Source organism: Suncus etruscus, chromosome 2 (genome assembly GCF_024139225.1).
Source record: "Suncus etruscus isolate mSunEtr1 chromosome 2, mSunEtr1.pri.cur, whole genome shotgun sequence".
Lineage (NCBI taxonomy): Eukaryota > Metazoa > Chordata > Mammalia > Eulipotyphla > Soricidae > Suncus > Suncus etruscus.
In genome coordinates, this window is record NC_064849.1 from 7404980 (window position 1) to 7423607 (window position 18628).

At 55.6% G+C, this 18628-nt stretch overlaps 2 protein-coding genes across 2 annotated transcripts in view; one reads left to right on the plus strand and one right to left on the minus strand.

Annotated features, from left to right (window-relative positions):
- CORO7 (coronin 7) overlaps window positions 1-14145 on the minus strand; it is a 39524-nt gene extending 25379 nt beyond the window's left edge. The window contains exons 1-9 of the mRNA XM_049768443.1: window positions 14020-14145; window positions 9875-9971; window positions 9528-9602; window positions 8508-8578; window positions 7637-7820; window positions 6724-6800; window positions 5590-5640; window positions 1079-1165; window positions 661-743 (exon numbers count right to left, since the gene is read on the minus strand). Of these exons, the coding sequence (XP_049624400.1) occupies window positions 661-743; window positions 1079-1165; window positions 5590-5640; window positions 6724-6800; window positions 7637-7820; window positions 8508-8578; window positions 9528-9602; window positions 9875-9971; window positions 14020-14079 (785 nt within the window). The 5' untranslated portion in view covers window positions 14080-14145. The remainder of the gene's footprint in view (window positions 1-660; window positions 744-1078; window positions 1166-5589; window positions 5641-6723; window positions 6801-7636; window positions 7821-8507; window positions 8579-9527; window positions 9603-9874; window positions 9972-14019) is intronic.
- HMOX2 (heme oxygenase 2) overlaps window positions 1-18628 on the plus strand; it is a 205912-nt gene that overhangs the window by 142064 nt on the left and 45220 nt on the right. The gene's annotated exons all lie outside the window — the stretch shown is intronic.

The window sequence follows — 18628 nt, forward strand, 5'->3', positions numbered from 1 at the left end:
GGCCAACAGGCAGGAAGTGGTGGGTGGGGAAGCCAGGACAACCTCGCCTGGCCGGTGTTTGTCTCCTGTGCAGGGGTCCCTAAGTGAAGGGTTCAAGGTGACAAGAGGGCAGTTGGGCCGGAGGGGATGCTAATTCGGGGCACTGGGAGACAGAGCAGAGTTGGGCACCCACTGTGGTGGGATTCTCAGGGCCCTTCCTTGAGGTTGAAGGGTGCCAGAAAAGCCCTGGGAGAGCTCTTAGGCACTTGCCTTCATGCCTAGACTTGGGCTCAAGGCTTGAAAGGGGCCCTAGGATCTTCACAGATCCCAACAAATCCCTATCTCTTCCCAGCTGGGACGGGGGAGAGCAGAACGCAAGAGTCTGAGCTTGATTCCATTCTGTGCCAACTGCACCCCCTACCTGCTGGCGCGCTGGCAGCCAATATTCCTGTGCCCACCTTGTGGGCTCGTGGCTAGCCAAGTCACAAGTGATCCCATGCCTCAAACTGCCACATCTCAGCTGCTAACACCCTGACCCTCCACACTAGTCCCATCCCATGTGAACATGCCCCATCACGGCACCCCTGCTGCAGAGTTTAGGGGTCCTGGGGCATACACAGGCTGGACCATACTAACCCCATTCCGATCACTCCGATGTCTCCCACCCCCATCGGCTCCTACCCCTGAGATGTATCCAGACTGAGTGAGGCGACAGCAGTGGTGAACTGACGCGTGTCCCAGAGTTTCACTTCTCGCTCACGCATCTGCGGGGGTAAGGAGTAGGGGCACTCAGAGATGCAGGGACAGGGTCCAGAGAAAACGGACAGCAGATTCTCGTGACCTGCCCTGTCACAGCCCCAGGGGTGACAAGGGACAGGGGGCGGCTCCCTCGTGGCTTGGCTCCCCAGGCACGAGGACACAGTTCCCAGGGTCAGGCTTAGCTCTCACGAATGGAATCTGCGCTTCTCGGCCGCAGCTCCCCCGGGGCACAGAACCAGCCACTGCCGGGCCGTATATGGACAAGCCTGTAGCCGAGGGTGACCCGCCACCCGGGGTGACCCACCACCCAGGGCCACTCCTGCTCCTGGGCCTGGGGTACCTGGTTGAAGCCGGTAGACAGGAGGTAGTCTTGGGTGCCCGTCCAGGCCAGCCGGCAGTCCCTACTGTTCTCGTGGGCCTGTGTGCTCTGTGGGGACAAGACACAGTGAGCCAAGACCAGGGAGTGATCGGGATGGGGTGCTGAACCCCCAGCCAACCCGCTGCCCAGCCATGCTCACTTCCCTCCTCCCGGAAACTGCCCAGCCCCACCCGAACCTGGGCCTCTGGTGCCCCCCAGACCTCGTCCTCCCTTATAAGTGGAGGCACAAGCCATGGCAGTCCCAAAGGCTTAGTGCCACAGCCATTAGGGAGGGGGGGTCCGGGTACTCGAGGTGGCCAGGCAGTGCCCCGCCTTCTCAAAGTGCCAGCCTGGGAAGGAGAGGAAAGTTAAGGCCGTGGGCGGGCTTGTCCCCTGGGCCCAGCGTGGGGGGCTGGAGGAAATGCAAACACCTCCCTCCCGTCACCCCGGCCCCTGGAGCCTGAGTAAAAGACCCTGTTACCAAAAATAGCTCACCCAATACCCGGCCAGCTTCCTCCCAGCTTCCCATGGTGTCCTTGGGAATGAATGGGGGAGGCGGCCTCGTGGGAGACTCACTGTGTCCTCCCACTAGCCCGGAAGTGGGGCCCGAGCCTGAGAACTGGGACCCTTGCGCCCTTCCGCACGCAGTGGGATGGGGATCTCTGGGGCACCAGAGTCCATCCTAAGTGTTCTTCCTCACGAGCAGCACACCCAAAAACATTATGGCAGGTCAGGTGGGCTCTAGAAGGCAGTGCGGGAGGCGCTGGGGGTGCAGGGAGTCAAGACACACTCAGGCCAGGCTGGTGAGCAGAAACCCCTAGAAATGTACCGGAAATTGTCCCCCAAGTGCAGCTGAGACTATGCCCTGGCCCCATCCGTAGAATCTCCCTGGGAAGCTGGAGGGGGCTGACCTGCAGCAACCTTGGGGAGCTCCTGCAAGTTGGGGATGGGACCCAGACCCCATGACACTCACCCTGCATTCACTAACTGAACCCTGCCTGTTTTCTGGTAGAATTTGGGGATTCTTCTCCTCCCAACAACACTCAGGTGGAGCCAGGTCTCTAAGCAGACCCAACATGCAAAGCCTGCCCTCTAGACTGCCGGGCTCACCCTCTAGCCCCCTGAGAACTTTGCTAAGCCTGAGAACAGAACCTAGCCACTCCCCCACACCTCAGTCCCGGAAGCTTGTAAAAGGGGCTCATTAGAGGGTGGAGCAATAGGACATTGGGGAGGGCTTGACTTGGACATGGCAGATCCAGGGCCAATCCCCAGCATCTCCCCCAAACCACCCAGAAGTGATTCCTGAGTGCAAAGCTAGGAGTGACCCTGAATACCGCTCTGTATGACCCAAAAGAAAAATAGAAGCCCGCTCGGGTACTTGACCTAGGTCATGAGCTGTGTGGGGCGTTGTGGGTGCAGGGGTGCTGATGGATCCAGACAGACCATATGTGGTGCCTGGCACTGACCCTGGGTCGCCATGTGCAGGGCAAATGCCCTCCCTGCTGTCCCAAGCACCTCCAAGGTCATCAAGGCAGCTGAGATGAGATGGGAAGAATGTGGGGGTGACCCAGCCGTTCGTTCCCCTGTGGGCACATGCAGCCCGGTCAGGCAGGGACACACAACACTGCCCACAGTCACCTCGTTTTCCGCTCACAGCTCAGGCTATGGCCTCTCTCTTGAATTCTCGAGGCCCATTCTGGGGGGCAGGAGCAACCTCCAGGTTGCGGGTGGGCTCAGCCCTAACAGACAGCAGTGCTCTAGCATATGGAACAGTCCTTGAATGCTGGCACTGGAGGGTGCGGCCCAGTAAGGATAGCTGTACAAACCCTGCATTCCAGCCGCCTGCAGCCAGGGGGGCCCTCCTCCCATTGCCATGGCAACACTTCCTGTGTGGGGCAAGGTCACTGGGGGACACCTCCTTCCTCCAGGGAGTCCCTCATACCTGCCCACACCCTTCTTCTGGCCAGGCTCGGTCTTTTTCGGTTTGGTTTTGGGGCCACACCAGGCAGTGCTCAGGGGTTACTCTTGGCTCTGCACTCAGGGGACCAAATGGGATGCTACGATTCGAACCACCGTCTGTCCTGGATCGACTGCATGCAAGGCAAATGCCCTACCGCTGTGCAATCTCTCTGGCCCCCAAGTTCAGTCAAGCCTCAGAAGTTGGGGTTAGAAACCAACCTGTTTCAGTCTAACCTGGACCAGGGTGCTGAAGCCTTGTTCTCCCCCACTGTATCCCCCCAAAACTCTTTTGTTGCAAGCTGCTGCTCCCTAGCATCTGTGCCCTCTAGCTGGACTCCCCCAGGGGCTCCCGGCTGTGGGTAGGGAATAGGCTGTAGGACATCCGTGGGGAAAGGGGTGTCGCCTGTTGCCTGCAGGGGACAACACAGGCTGGCAAGTACCACAGGAGTGCTAGCATGGAGGGTGCACAAGCAAGGCCGACTCAGGAGTGGAAAGGCACGACCCCCACACAACTCTCTGAGTGAGCCTGGAGGGGCTCCCTGAGCTGGCCCCACTCACACCGACCCTGGCTGCCAACAGCGGTTTCCCTAATAGAAGCCAGGTGTGGGCCAGATGCCCTGGGCGGAAGTGGGGGGCAGGGCCCACGGAGGGGAGCGAGGGGAGCAGCATTCCAGGCCCAAGCCAGCTCAGCCACAGAGCCGAGCCTGGAGGGGGCGGTGGCCGCCCACGCTCTTCCCAGGTCTGGGGCCCAGAAGCCCCTCCAGGAGGCTCCCTCCAACCAGGCCCTCTCTCCTCTCTCACCGGCCAAGAACTTAGAGCCCCTTGGCCCATGGCCACTGGCTCCACCTCGGCGCGCGCGCGCATGTGTGCGCGCGCCTGTATGTGAGTGCGCATGCATGTGGCCTACGTGTGCAGGAGAGGGGCTGGCCCCAGGCCATGCCCAGCAGGAAGGGAGGCCTGGTCTGGGGAGGGGCTTTGAGCACAGGGTGGGGGAGACCTGGGTCTCCCTCCTTCCAGTCAGAGCAACCTCAGAAGTGTCCCCACAGTTTCCAGTACTGGCCATAACAGGCAGCCATCATTAGTCACCTGGATAGATGTGCCTCTCAGTCCTGGTCCCAGGGAACTGAGAAACTGTGTGGGCCAAGAAGTTGCTTTGTGTCTATGAAGGGAGTCCCGGGACGCTCCCCCATGCCACTGGGGTGCAGACCGCTGGGTGACACTTGAGCCCAGGTAAGGGAATGTTGGGGAGGTGTCTATTCAGAGATGACCAGATGCTGAACTCCAATTTTTCCACTTGGTTTTGGGGCCATGTCCAGTGATGCTCAGGGCTTACTCCTGGCAGGGCTCTTGGGACTATATAGAGTGCTGTAGTATCATTCTGTTCCTTCACTTTTTTTTTCGGACCACGTCCCACAGTGCTCAGGGGTTACTCCTGGTTCTGCACTCAGAAATCACTCCTGAGAGGCTCAGGGGACTCTATGGGATGCCAGGTATCAAACTCGGGTAGGTGGTGTGAAAGGCAAATGCCCTACCCACTGTGCTATTGCTTGGGCTCTGGCTCCACCTCCACTTCTTTTTTAATTGTCTCCTTTTATTTCCTGGGCCACAATGAGTAATGCTCAGGATTGACTGCTATCTCTGTGCTCAAGAATAACTCCTGATGGGACTTGGGGAGGGGGCAATATGGGGTCCTAGAATCAAATCCAAGTTAGCCACATACAAGGTCCTATCCACTCTCTCTCTCTCTCCAGCTTCTAAACTACACTTTCCTCAGGAAGATGTCTCAGGTTCCAGAAGATGCTCTTTCCAAAATGTCAAAGCACTCATCTCACTTCCTGTCTGTTGGCTTGAGCCCAGCTAATGGCCATTCACCGTGGCCTTCCCTCTAGGACCCTCTCCCAGATCCTGGACAAGCTGATGCCCCAGGCCCACTGGCCTCTGACCTCGGGCTCTGAGCCAGGCTCTCCAACAGAGAATTCCCAGGCCAGCACCCTACAGGTCTGCCTCCAAGGAACGTTTCGTGTTGGGCAGTGAATGTGCATCATTCAGCTGAATTGTCCCCAGAGGCCTGAAGCACCGAATGTGACCCTTGGGTGTAGCACCCTGTTCTGTCCCAAGAGCCAAGGCCCACAGGCCTGCTCCTCAACTCTGACATAGCTCAGAGACCCCAGCATACACTGAGGGAGGGTACTGTGGCAGCTGAGGCCCAGGCATGTAGAATATGATCTCGGGGGAGGGGAATGAGTTGTTCTTACTGAGTGGCCAGGAAGGTGGGCGGGACTGGCTGAGGGTCCCCAAGAAGGGCAGGAAGTTGGAATCTCATATTAGTTTCCTGAGGCCACAGGACGCCTCCATGGAGAAGGTCTGTGGGCAGCCTGGTCACACCCCACTCTGTGATCAAAGCTAGGCTGTGGGGATCAGCACACACTTCCAAGCAAGCCTTCTAGCTGCAAGAGCCCACCCTGTCCCAGTGACCCCATGCTCCAGGGTGCGGCAGAGCTCGCTGTGCACCTGCGCGCTGCCCACACACTCACCTTTGAGGCCTCGGGCTGGGCCCTCGGGTCAAAGAGCCGCAGCTGCTTGTCCTGGAGAAGCAGAGGAGAGCACGGGTGAGCAGGCAGAGAACGGCAGCAAGAGCCTATGCCAGCAGATGTGTGCCAGGCATCACCGGTCGCTGTACACCGCGGGGGGTGGACCCCAGAGTCTGGGAATAGGGGTGGGCACCATCCTTCCCAGATGAGCCCACAGGACCGCCCAATACTGGTCAGTTATGTAGCAGCCCCAGTGACCAGAGAGAAGGAAGGAAGCACAAATCAGAAAGGCCAGGTCCTGCGGGGACTTGGAATGTGAGACAGTGTGTGGTATTTGTGTGGTATGTGTGTACACATGTGGTGTGTGTGCATGTTATTGCGTGTGTGTATGCATTAGCACATGCGGCTCTCGGTCCTGCAGAAGAGTTGGACCCAGCAGAGCGTACAGAGGGCCCCAGTGTAAGCCCCACCTCCCCATCTCTTGCACTTGGGCCCTGTGAGGGACATGCTGAACTATGCAACCCAAGCCAATAGGGCCCTGGCTGTGGGGCATGAAGGTGGTCTGTGCTCACAGCCATGAGGAGGCAAAAAAGGCCCAGGTCTGCATATCCGAAGGCACAGAGGCCTAATAGACAGATGGCATAATCTCTGGGGTTGGCGCGCCCTCTAGTGGCTGGTTACTGCTCTCTGCCGGAGCACAGGAAGGTCCCACAGTACTACCCAGAGAAACTTTTGCACACCCCCCCCCACCTATCCATTCAGCCCCAATGGTGCCAGCTGACCACCCCTACACTCACCAATCCCTGGTTGGGGCCCGGCCACTTCCAAGTCCAGGCCAAGCGCGGCTCTGTTCTCTCTAGAGCTCATGCCCACCCGCCCTTTGGGACAGGACAAGCCTGACACAATACAGTTACACAGCCTGCTTCATCCTGCCCATCCCCTCCTGCCAGCCCCACGTCCTAGCCTGGATCCACTGTGGTCCCTAGACAGACATGGGGGTGGTTCCGTGTCCTGGGTATGGACAGAGCAGACAACACTTCCCCAGGTCCCCTGGCCCCAGAACTCAGGTGGGGGCAAGGACCACTTTGGAAAGTACCTGGGATACAATGGCCTGGTAAGGGGTCCTCTCCTGCTTACCTTGCAGACTGTGCCCACCAGGGCTCCATCCCGGCTCCAGGCTGCACCCAGCACTATATCCCTGTGGGTCTCGAGCTCTGCAGAGAAGCAGCAGAGATCAGAGGGAGACCAGACAAGGGTGGCAGGTGGTTTCTGGGACAGGGCTCTAGTCTGATTCTAGCTGGCTTCACCTGGGCTCATCATGGGCCTTTCACCCACACCCACCCCTGGCCATCAATCCTGGGCCTCTGACCCCATACCAACACCCATCACCCCTCAATGTAGTGGCTTTAAAATCCACCCATAGATCCGCAGACATAAAAGGGATAGAAGTAGCCCTAGAGGTGAAGTTCCAGCCCTAACATCTGTGGTCAGACTGTGAGAGGGGGTCTTTGCGAGGCCATTGAAGTAGCAGAGCCTAAGGTAAGCGAGTGGACAGAGACCAGAAGGAGCAGAGGTAAAATGAGGAAGGAAGGACAGAAGTGAGGAGGGGAGAGGAAGGATGGAGAAGGAAAGAGAGGGGAATATGGGCAGAGGAGAGAGGGGAGGATGAAAAGAGGGGAGAGGGGAGGATAGATGGAGAAAGGAGAGACTGGAGGAGAATGGGGAAAATGAGGTGCTAGGCTACAGACCGGGGCAGGGTCTTGCTTGAGGCACACCTGGCCCAGAGCATTGGACAGTGGATGATGCTGTTTTGTCACCAGGGCGTGAGTCCCCTTCCACAGCGCCTCTCCTGGGCAGCCCTACTGGTAGGGGTCCAGTCTGAGAAGCCCAGGCTGCACCAGCAGTGGCATCCTTGCCTCTGCCCTGGTCCATGAGGCCAATGCACCCTGGGGTGGGTTTGGGTCTGAGGTAAGGCTGGACGAGACTTTGCTTTTCCTTGCAGGGGGGCAGTGAGCAGCAGGTGGGAAGCCTGGAGCTGGCAGGTTCATACCTGTGAGGGGCCGCTGCTGGACTGCATCCCACACCTTTGCGGTAGTGCCTGCTGCGCTGAGCAGCACACCATCGGCAGTGGGATGCCACTGAACAGAGGCCACCGAGGCACCTTCAGGGCCCAGCACCAGGCCAGGTGCGGAGGGCAGAGGCTGGCCAGGGGCCGCCAACCGCCACAGCTTCACCTGCAGGAGGGAGAAAGGAAGGCTATGAGCAGAGAACAGGGACAGAGGCAACGAGCAGTGGGGAACAGCCAAAAGCCCCCCAGGCCAGTGCCTAGGCACAGGAAGGCTGCGGGCATAAGTCATGGGCAAACACAGACTCACGGGCACATAGGCTCATGGGCACAAACTTCCAGGTACAGCAGACAGCTCAGCCGAGCCACCTCAGCCCTGTGGCTCAAAGATGTGTGAGGGACTTGGTTAAAAAAACAAACAGGGGGGCCCGGAGAGATAGCACAGCGGCGTTTGCCTTGCAAGCAGTTGATCCAGGACCAAAGGTGGTTGGTTCGAATCCCAGTGTCCCATATGGTCCCCCGTGCCTGCCAGGAGCTATTTCTGAGCAGACAGCCAGGAGTAACCCCTGAGCAACGCCGGGTGTGGCCCAAAAAACAAAAAACAAAAAAACAAAAAAACAGGGCCGGAGACATAGCATGCAGGTAAGGCGTTTGCCTTGAATGCAGAAGGATGGTGGTTCGAATCCCAGCATCCCATATGGTCCCCCGAGCCTGCCAGGAGCGATTTCTGAGCATAGATCCAGGAAGAACCCCTGAGCGCTGCTGAATGTGACCCAAAAACCAAAAAAACAAACAAACAGACAACAACAATCCAAAGATGCGTGAGAAGCTGTTGAGGGGTCACAGCCACACTCACCATCTGGTCAGCAGAGCCTGTGGCCAGCAGGTAGCCATCAAAGGGTGAGAAATCCAAGTCTGTGAGCAGGTCTGTGGAGATGTGGTGGGAGACCCTGGTGAGTGTCCACAGCTCTCAGGCCATATATCCCCCCACCCTGCCTGACATGTAGCCTGGGACCCCAGAACTCAGGTGACCCCAGAGCCAGTGGGACAGGAAGCTGCTTGAAACCAGGTACTGACCCCGGGCACCTCCCGCAGGAGATATAGGCAGCAGGGCTGGATGCGGGGCACTGTATGGGCTGTGGGTGCGGGGGACCCAGCTGTGTCACAAGCTATATCCTTTACTGCCACTTCATCACCCAGCCTTTGTCCTAATCTTGAGTGGGTTGACACCATGGTGACCTCCCTGAGCAGAGAGCAAGGTGCCAAGACAGAACGACACAGCTAAGAGAGATGCTGAATCTCAGGTGTGCCCCGCAGGAGAGCCCTGCACCATCTTCCCCAAGTGGAATCAGTCCCGGGCACTATGTATAGATGTGCTCCAGTGCCCCAGCACCCGGCTTCCTGTGCAGTTCAGCCAGGAAGACACCCCAAAGACAGGCTCCCAGCCCAGTGGCATCAGGGATGGAGGGGTAGTGCCAGCCGAGTGTAGGGGCCAGGCAGCGGGCTGGCAGTGCAAGGAGGGCAGACTGTTCCCAGAGAGAGGCGGGCTGCCAGGCAGGCTGTGGGTACCCCCAGAAGTGGCTATGGTGCACAAAGGCTCTTTATGAGCTCTTCTGGGAGGCTCCCTGGAGGCGGGGTGGGGAGGGTCAGCTGGGCTCTGGGAGAGGACCCAGAGCTAAGCAACATGTCTGGGCTGAGTCTCCACGGTGACAGGGACTAGAGCCCAGCATAGGGGGCATATGTTACCCCTCCTCCCAGTTTGGAGACCCTCTCTGCTCAGGCCTGACTGCTCCACGGGACCCATCAGAAAGCAGACAGTGGGAGAGGGGATGCAAAGCCCTGGAGAGTCTGGGCCTTTGGGCCCAGCCACACTCACCTGAATGGCAGCCCAGGGAGGCCACGGGCCCCCAGTGTTCACCCTGAACTTCCAGAGGCACGATGCCCAGCACACCTGCCAAACAAACAGGGCTCTGACTTTCGGTCAATGCCCATCCCTGGCCCATAAGACAGGAGACCAAAAGGCCACCCTTCTCTAATTCTCAGATCACACCTCTGCGCAGAGCTATAGACTCGTTATTAGGTGCAAGTCCCAAGCCAGAACCTTCCATGATTATCTTTTTGGCACTGGCTATCACTGGTTGTCACAGTTCCAGGACTACCAGCTCCCCCACCCCAGAGCTCCCCAGACTACCCCAGAGCTGGTGATGCTGGAATTGGAGCTACCTGGCCGGTCCGAGCTGAAGGCAATATAGCTGCAACTTGACTTGATGCTGTTCCCATAGGGGGTGGCAGTCCCCGCACGAATGTTGCTGATGCAGGCCTGGGGGTGGAGAATCAGATACATGCTTGAGGGACTGGAGTGACAGATAGCAGGCAAGGCTTGCCTTATCTGTGGTGGACCTGGGTTCAACCCCTGCATCCTACGTGCTCCCCCGAACACCACAAGAAGTGATTCCTGAGTGCAAAGCCAGGAGTAATCCCTGAGCATCACCGGGTGTGGCCCAAAATTAAAAAATAAAAAACAGGGGCCGGGCGGTGGCGCTAAAGGTAAGGTGCCTGCCTTGCCTGCGCTAACCTTGGACGGACCGCGGTTCGATCCCCCGGTGTCCCATATGGTCCCCCAAGCCAGGAGCAACTTCTGAGCACATAGCCAGGAGTAACCCCTGAGCGTTACTGGGTGTGGCCCAAAAACCAAAAAAAAATAAATAAAAAACAAACAAGAAAAACAAAAAACACACACACACACACACACACACACACGAAAGAAACATATTTGAGAATTAAGATGTCTAAGAAGATGAATAAATAAACCAGGATATATGACTGAATCCAAACTCCAATCATGTCTGTAATCAAGGTGCTTAAATATATTATTAAAAATAAATAAATAGGGGCCAGAGAGATAGCATGGAGGTAAGGTGTTTGCCTTGCATGCAGAAGGACGTTGGTTGGAATCCCGGCATCCCCATATGGTCCCAGAGCCTGCCAGGAGCGATTTCTTTTTCTTTTTCTTTTTCTTTTTTTTTTGGTTTTTCAGGCCACATCCGTTTGATGCTCAGGGGTTACTCCTGGCTAAGCACTCAGAAATTGCCCCTGGCTTGGGAGGACCATATGGGACACTGGGGGATTGAACCATGGTCCTTCCTTGGCTAGGGCTTGCAAGGTAGACACCTTACCTCTAGTACCACCTCGCCGGCCCCCTTCTTTTTTTTTTGGTTTTTGGGCCACGCCTGGCTGTGCTCAGAAATAGCTCCTGGCAGGCACGGGGGACCATATGGGACACCGGGATTCGAACCAACCACCTTAGATCCTGCATCGGAAAAAAAAAAAAAAAAAAAGAAAAGAAAACTTAAAAGGGCCGGGCAGTGGCGCTAAAGGTAAGGTGCGCCTGCCTTGCCTGCGCTAGCCTTGGACGGACCGCGGTTCGATCCCCCGGTGTCCCATATGGTCCCCCAAGCCAGGAGCAACTTCTGAGCGCATAGCCAGGAGTAACCCCTGAGCATTACCGGGTGTGGCCCAAAAACCAAAAAAAAAAAAAAAAAAAAAAGATCCTGCATCGGCTGCTTGCAGGGCAAACACCGCTGTGCTATATCTCCGACCCCCCCCCCCCCTTTTTTTCCCTTAGGAGCGATTTCTGAGCATAGAGCCAGGAGTAACCCCTGAGCGCTGCTGGGTGTGACCCAAAAATACATACATAAATAAATAAGTAAATAAATACATAAATAAAAAGTGCATAAATAAATAAATAAATCAGGGGTCTAAACAAGAAAAAGGACAAAAACGTGTTGGGGCTGGAGACTTCTCCAATCGGGGCCCCAGCCCCAAAGGGTCCCGCAACACTGTAGAGTGTGTGCCTGCTGCCCTGAGGACTATGGGGTGACCCTGAGGACTGAATCATTGGGCCTAGTTAACCAGGAACTGCTAGAATTGCCATCTGAGCACTGTTCTTTCTAGAAAGCCTTTGTCCCTCCAAGAAAGGACTGTGACTGTCAGGGCTATGCAAGGCCAATTCATATTGGCCACAGCTGCATCTCCCATGGGACAGGATCCTGTCCTTACCGAGCCCTGAACTCAGCCACACAGTCCCTCAGAAAACCCAAACATGAAAACATGAGAAAGTTCAATGGACTGAAGCACATATTTCAATCCCGAGCACTTGTGACTCTTGAGCACCAAGCCTTGTGTAGTCCTGAGCATCCTAAGGTTTGGGTAGGATGATGGAGAAAAAAGGAGAGAGGGAGAGAGGAGGGTGAAAGAAAAGGAGGAAGAGAGGAGAAGAGGAAGAGAGATAAAAGATGTTCCTACTGTACTTGTCAAAGCAATTTTCCCACAAGAGGCAGCAGATTGGGCCTGGAAGAAGGCACATTGGGCTAAGCATCTGCTTATATGCAAAAGGCTTGGGTTTAATGCCAGCACTGCATGGTCCTACAGGCATGCAGGAGGGACCCCCAGGCATAAACCGGAGCAGTTCCCGAGCACAGGAGGTGTGATCCAAGAAGGTGTTAGAAGGAAGCTCAGGCTGAAACAAGGCCAGAGGAGAGAGTAGCTTCTTGCTTCTACTAAAGAGGACAGAGAAAGGCCGAGAAAGGAGAAGTGAACTCAGACAGAGCCCCTCTCAGTTTCCTCAGGCCTGTTGCTGAAACCAGCCTTGGAGAGGGAGAAATCAAATGCCACCAATGCCCGAGCCCTGCAGCCTCTGAAGCTGCGACCAGCAAGGCAAAGAACAGTTTCTGCATCTGAAGATGCGGTTTCCTGTACCAAATCACCCCTGGGCACCGCAACGACCCGGAAACCAACTCCAGACCGCGCCCCCCCCCCCCCCCCCAGCACAGAACTTGATCATCTCCGGAATCATGTTTACTCCCTAAACCAGGGCCAGGAAATACCTGCACCCTTTTCCCCAGGACAAGTGCTTAAACTCTGCCTGTAATTAAGTCAGGGGTTTAATTCAGGGGTATCTGCTGTTCTTGCTGAGCTGAGGCATGCCTAGAACATTCCAGACCCCTTTATTCCATCCTTACTATACACACAGAAATTGTCTGGGGAGCAAATGTCTGCACTCGTCCCGCAAAAACCCAACCTCTGGGAGCAATAGCGCAGCGGTAGGGAGTTTGCCTTGCACAAGGCTGAGCCAGGAAGGTACCTTGGTTTGATCCCTGGCGTTCCATATGGTCTTCTAAACCAGGAGCGATTCCTGAGCGCAGAGCCAGGAGTAACCCCTGAGTGACACCAGGTGTTGTTCAAAAAACAAAAACAAACAAAAACAAAACCTAATGTCTGGGATGAGGGGATGTATGGTTCCAAGCACCAGAGACCCCGAGAGCCAGGAGTACAACTTCAGCACCACCAAGTATGGCCAAACCACCAATCACCCCAAACTTGCTCCAGCACTGCAGGCCTGCTGATATCTTTACTGATGCCCCATGTTCTCATGACTGCCCCCAACACGAACCAGGGCCACCTCCTCTCCTTCCACCCTTCCTGCGGTGGCTGTTTGTCACTCTCATGGTGACCTCAGCTGGAATGTCACCTCTGACCAGCAACATTCCCAGATTCCCTCCAGTCCATCCAGCTCCAACTCAGCCCCCTTGGAGGCTTGGGGGCATCTCCACCCTCACTCCTAACCTCCCTAGGGGTGGACTGCCTCACCAAGGCTGCAGGCACCAGGAAGGACAGACAGACAAGAGCCCGAGCTGGTCTGTCCGTCCACCTTACGGGGTTCAACCTATGACAGGAGCAGGGGGGGGGCAAAGAAAACGGGTTCGATCCTGGGCTGCCTCTTGTCTGCGAGGGGACCCCTGATGCCCCGCACCAGACAGCTTGGATCAGACAGACCACGAGAGACAAGGGACTGGCATAGTGGCCAGCTGCCCGACCCCGGCCAGGGGGTGCCCACACACACAGACACACTAAGCAACCTGGCACGCTGCTGGGCCGCACCCCAGGGGCGGGTAATTGGATGGGTGGCATCGCTGCGAGGAAGCCACGAGCTTGCGCAGCAGCGGGAAGAGGAAGCAGAGGGCGGAAAGCCAGCGCCCCGAATCTAGGGGGGGGGGCTCCCCGACTTCCACATCCGCACTGGCCGGCCGAGATCGCCGGTGCATGCACAGCCGGGCCCGGGCCCCTGCAAGCGATCGAGCCCTGGCAATCGCGGCTGATGGCGAGGCGGGCCGGGCGGCGTCTTCTCGGGGTTCTTGGGGTTCAGTGGACCACGGTGAGGGGGTTCATTCAGGGCTGATCCCAGGCCCGGCCACAAGGGGGCGCCCCGAGCTGTTGGGGGCTCCTCTGGGGGGGGGGGGTCCCCGCGCCGGGCCTGTGGAAGGAAAGAAGGAAGGAAGGAAGAAGGGTGACGGCGACACGGGGCTCACCTCGCGGCGGGGCAGCCGGGCTTCGGTGTGCCGGAACTTGGACACCCTGAAGCGGTTCATGGCGGGCGGCGGCGGCGACGGCAGCGGCGGCGCTTCCTCAGGTGCACGACGAGCAGCAGCAGCAGCAGCAGCCACGACGCCCGGAGCCGCCCGAGGCCACGCCCCTACCCGGCCTCGACCAATAGGAGCTCGCTCGAGGCTCCTCGCGCCACGCCCCAGCGCCATCGTCCCGCCCCCTGGCCAATCACCGCTCGGCCTGCCCGCGAGGCCCCGCCCCTGTGCCCTAGGCGCGCCCCGCGCGAGTAAGGAGGTCACGTGCGGCGCTGGCTGCTGTCGGTCCCCGGGCTGCAGTGATGGTGGCTGGCTTCATGCATCCCGGGGACTTCCTAGGTTTGCAGGCACGCCGTCTTCTAGGGGACTACAGAGGCCAGAAATGAACTAACTGGCTGCCTCAGCTAGCGGAGAGAGGGCCCCCCCCCCCGGGAGTGGGGAGCGGGGTTCAAGGGTCTTTTGCTGTCTGAAGGCTTTGCATTCCCTAGGTCTGGCCTGTCTAGGCCTTGGGCCTTGCATGGGCGTGGTGGGGAGAAGAGGCCTCAAGAATCGGATGCAGATCACCTGAAATATTTTTTTTCTTCCGTTTTTTTGGGTCACACCCAGCTGCATTCAGCGGTTACTCCTAGCTTTGCGCTCAGAAATCTCTCCTGGCAGGCTCGGGGAACCATATGGGATGCCGGAATTCGAACCACCGTCCTTCTGCACGCAAGGCCAACGCCCTACTTCCATGCTATCTCTCCAGCCCAGATAAACAAATCTGACTGATGCACTAAAAGGGTGAGCAATAGGCGACCGAGAGACTTAGTAAGACCGTGCTTTTAGCCCAGGCTTGGCAGGAGAAAAGAACAGCTTGTCCCATCTGGAGCTTTTGAGCCCACAAACTTTTTTTTGGGGGGGCACACCCGGTGGGGCTCAGGGGTTATTCCTGGTGGTTGAGCCCACAAACTTTTCCCTTTGACTCTTCCGTTGATCCAGTTCGTGCTTTCTGATTGGACACTGAGCGAGAGCTGCCTGTGCTGGCGGCTGGGAGAGGGACTTTGTTCCAGCCCTCGGGGTGGCAGCTGGGACAGTCTAACCGGAGGCTGGTTGCTCCCTAGGCGCCTCTCAGAAATTTATATGTAAGAGAGCACCCAAAAATACAAGGATTCTCCCCAGTTCTCACAGGTGAAACTGAGGACCAGAAGGCTACTCTGGAATACCAGCATAATGAATTAAGGCAACTTTTATCTCCAACACTAGAATAGGATGTCAGCCTGGGCCAAAAGGTGGGAGCTGCAGTTTTTTCCTCCAGACTGGCTGAAGCCTCAGAGTACACAGGGTACACAGGGTAAAGTGTTTATCTTGTAAGCAGTTAACCCAGGTTCGATCCCCAGCATCCTGTTCAGTTCCCAGAAACGCCCATCCCCACGCCCACAGAGTGATTCTTGAGCAGAGCCAGGACTAACCCGAGTACTATCTATTGGGTTTGGCCAAAAACAAACCAAAAAAAAAATGGTTTAAAGTTAAATATGGGAGGGGCCGGAGAGATAGCACAGCCACAGCGGTAGGGTGTTTGTCTTGCACGCAGTTGATCCAAGATGGATGGTGGTTGGAATCCAGGCATCTCATATGGGCCCCTGTGCCTGCCAGGAGTGATTTCTGAATGCAGAGCCAGGAGTAACCCCTGAGCACTGCCGGGTATGACCCAAAAAAACAAAAAATAAATAAATATGGAAGGGGGGAAAATAAAATATGATTTGAGGGATGGAGAGATAGTTCCCAGGTGAAAAAAAAAGTGCCTGTTTTGTATGTGGCCATCCTAAGTTCCACCTCTGAACACCACCAGGAGTGAACCCTGCAGCCAGGGGTAAGCCCCGCAGATGTGCTTACCCCCAAAAAAAGCATGGTTTGAGGGCCAGAGTGGTAGCATAGATGACAAAGTTCATGTTTTGCGTGTAGGCACCACACCTGATGCCACACCATAACTCCTCCTAAGCACTTCTAGGTGTAATCTATTCAAAATAGAACAAAACATAACCTACTCCATTACATTAGTCCTGCTCAGCCCCCTCTTAAAGCCAAAACAAAACACCCACAATATTTAATGGTTTTTAGTCTTTATTTATAGTGCAGGCACCAAACCTGGAGGCTCACACATGCAAGTCCTGAGCACCACCACTGGGCTACATCTGCCCCCCCCCTTTTTTTTTTATCTCTAGAGCTGTGTTGTTTGCGGTGAGGCTGGGAAGAAAGGACCCCACCACAAAAGTAACATATATTTGTTGGAAAGATAGCCAGGGGCTGAGACTCAGGCTTACCATGCTGAGTGCAGCATTTGCATGCAGCATGTCCAGGTTCAACCTGGGGATCCCATGGTCATAAGCACTGTCAGGCATGCCCCCAAAGAAATGATGGTGCCACGCATACAGTGTGGCCACAAACCTTCCATTTGTAATTACAAACAACATTACCTTAAAAATGCAGGAAAGGGGGCCCGGAGAGATAGCACAGCGGTGTTTGCCTTGCAAGCAGCCGATCCAGGACCTAAGGTGGTTGGTTCGAATCCCGGTGTCCCATATGGTCCCCTGTGCCTGCCAGGAGCTATTTCTGAGCAGACAGACAGGAGTAACCCCTGAGCACCGCCGGATGTGACCCAAAAACTAAAAAAAAAAAAAAAAAAATGCAGGAAAGGTGTCTGCTTCTTATCTGTTATCCACTTTTCTCTAGATTTTGGGCTCTCTATGTATGTGTTCTGGGTGATATTCTCGGTGGCTAGAATACAGCATGGCACACAGGACTCAGTGCAGGAAGCTTTTAAAGGGTCCATTATACTTGTTCCCCGATAAGCCTATGAGATAGTTACTCTCATGCCCATTTCAAAGTAAACTGGGACACACCAAGGCAGAGGAGAGTGCCCAGGGCACAAGGCAGGGCTTCAGTTCAGTCCCAGGCAGTCTGACTCAGAGTTCATGGTCTTTGTACATGATGACAGTGGAGAATTCCCACAATGTCCACAGGGTCTGTGGCCCTTCAGCCAACCAGATTGGACAGGTCAATGCTGAGGGTCCCCAGGATCACACCTAGAGGTACTTAGTGACCTCTAGAACTACAACCCAGTAGTGCCTGTGGTAGAAGTAGTGTCCATCAGTGCTGAGGACTGAGCACCAGTCCCCACAATGCAAGGTATGTACCCCTGACTATAACTTTGGGTATCTTCCTGGGCCCCAGACCTCAAACTCTTTTACTTTGGGGGAACATACTCAGTGGTGCTCAGGGGTGACTTCTGGTTCTGTGCTCATGGAATATCCCCAGTGTTTCAAGATGCCAGGGATGGAGCCTGGGTTGGCTGTGTGCAAGACAGGCACTCCTATCTACTGTATTATCACTCCAACCCTAGAACTCAAACTCTGAATCCCCATGCTGGATACAAAATACTGCGAATTAATTAAATTCCTTCCTGCTCTCTTTCTCCTTATTTCTCCAAACTGTCCCTTGCTAAGCTCAGGCCTCTGCGTTCCTTAACTCAAATTTTCTACCATTCCTTGATGTGTATGACAGCTGACAACCATTCATCCTGGGGTCAGTGGTTTGAAAACTGTGAATATCGGAGCCCGTAGAGAAGGGGTCCTCAAACTTTGGCCCTCATGCGACCCACTAAGAACATTTATCCGGCCCTCTGGGTGTTTTTGCTGCCACTGCCAGTCCTGCTTAGCAGCTGGCTCCTCCAACTCTGCATTCTCTGACACCCCTCCTGTCTGTCGAATCCTCCTCTCAGTCTCAGGCAGGGGTCCTCAAACTATGGCCTGCCAAAAGCATGCCCACAGTTGCCATTGAAATACTGGAAGTCTGGGGCCGGGTAGGTGGCGCTGGAGGTAAGGTGTCTGCCTTGCAAGCGCTAGCCAAGGAAGGACCGCGGTTCGATCCCCCGGCGTCCCATATGGTCCCCCCCCAAGCCAGGGGCGATTTCTGAGCGCATAGCCAGGAGTAACCCCTGAGTGTCAAATGGGTGTGGCCCAAAAACCAAAAAAAAAAAAAAAAAAAAAAAAGAAATACTGGAAGTCTGGGCCCGGAGAGGTAGCACAGCGACGTTTGCCTTGCAAGCAGCCGATCCAGGACCAAAGGTGGTTGGTTCGAATCCCAGTGTCCCATATGGTCCCCCGTGCCTGCCAGGAGTTATTTCTGAGCAGACAGCCAGGAGTAACCCCTGAGCAACACCGGGTGTGGCCCAAAAACCAAAATAATAAATAAATAAATAAATAAATAAATAAATAAATAAATAAAAGAAATACTGGAAGTCTGTTGATTTAACTTTATTTGTTCTTTTTTCGGGGGTAGGGTTTGGCTCACACACAATGACACTCAGGGTTACTACGCCTGGCTCTGCACTCTATAGGTCACTTCCAGCAGGCTCGAGGGACCATATGGGATGCCAGGAATCCAACCAGTCTGTCTGCCAAAGAACAAAAACAAGAAATATTGTATTTGTTCCCATTTTGCTTTATTTACTTCAAAATAAGATATGTGCAGTGTGCACAGGAATTTGTTCAGAGTATTCTTTATTTTTTTTTTTGTGGGA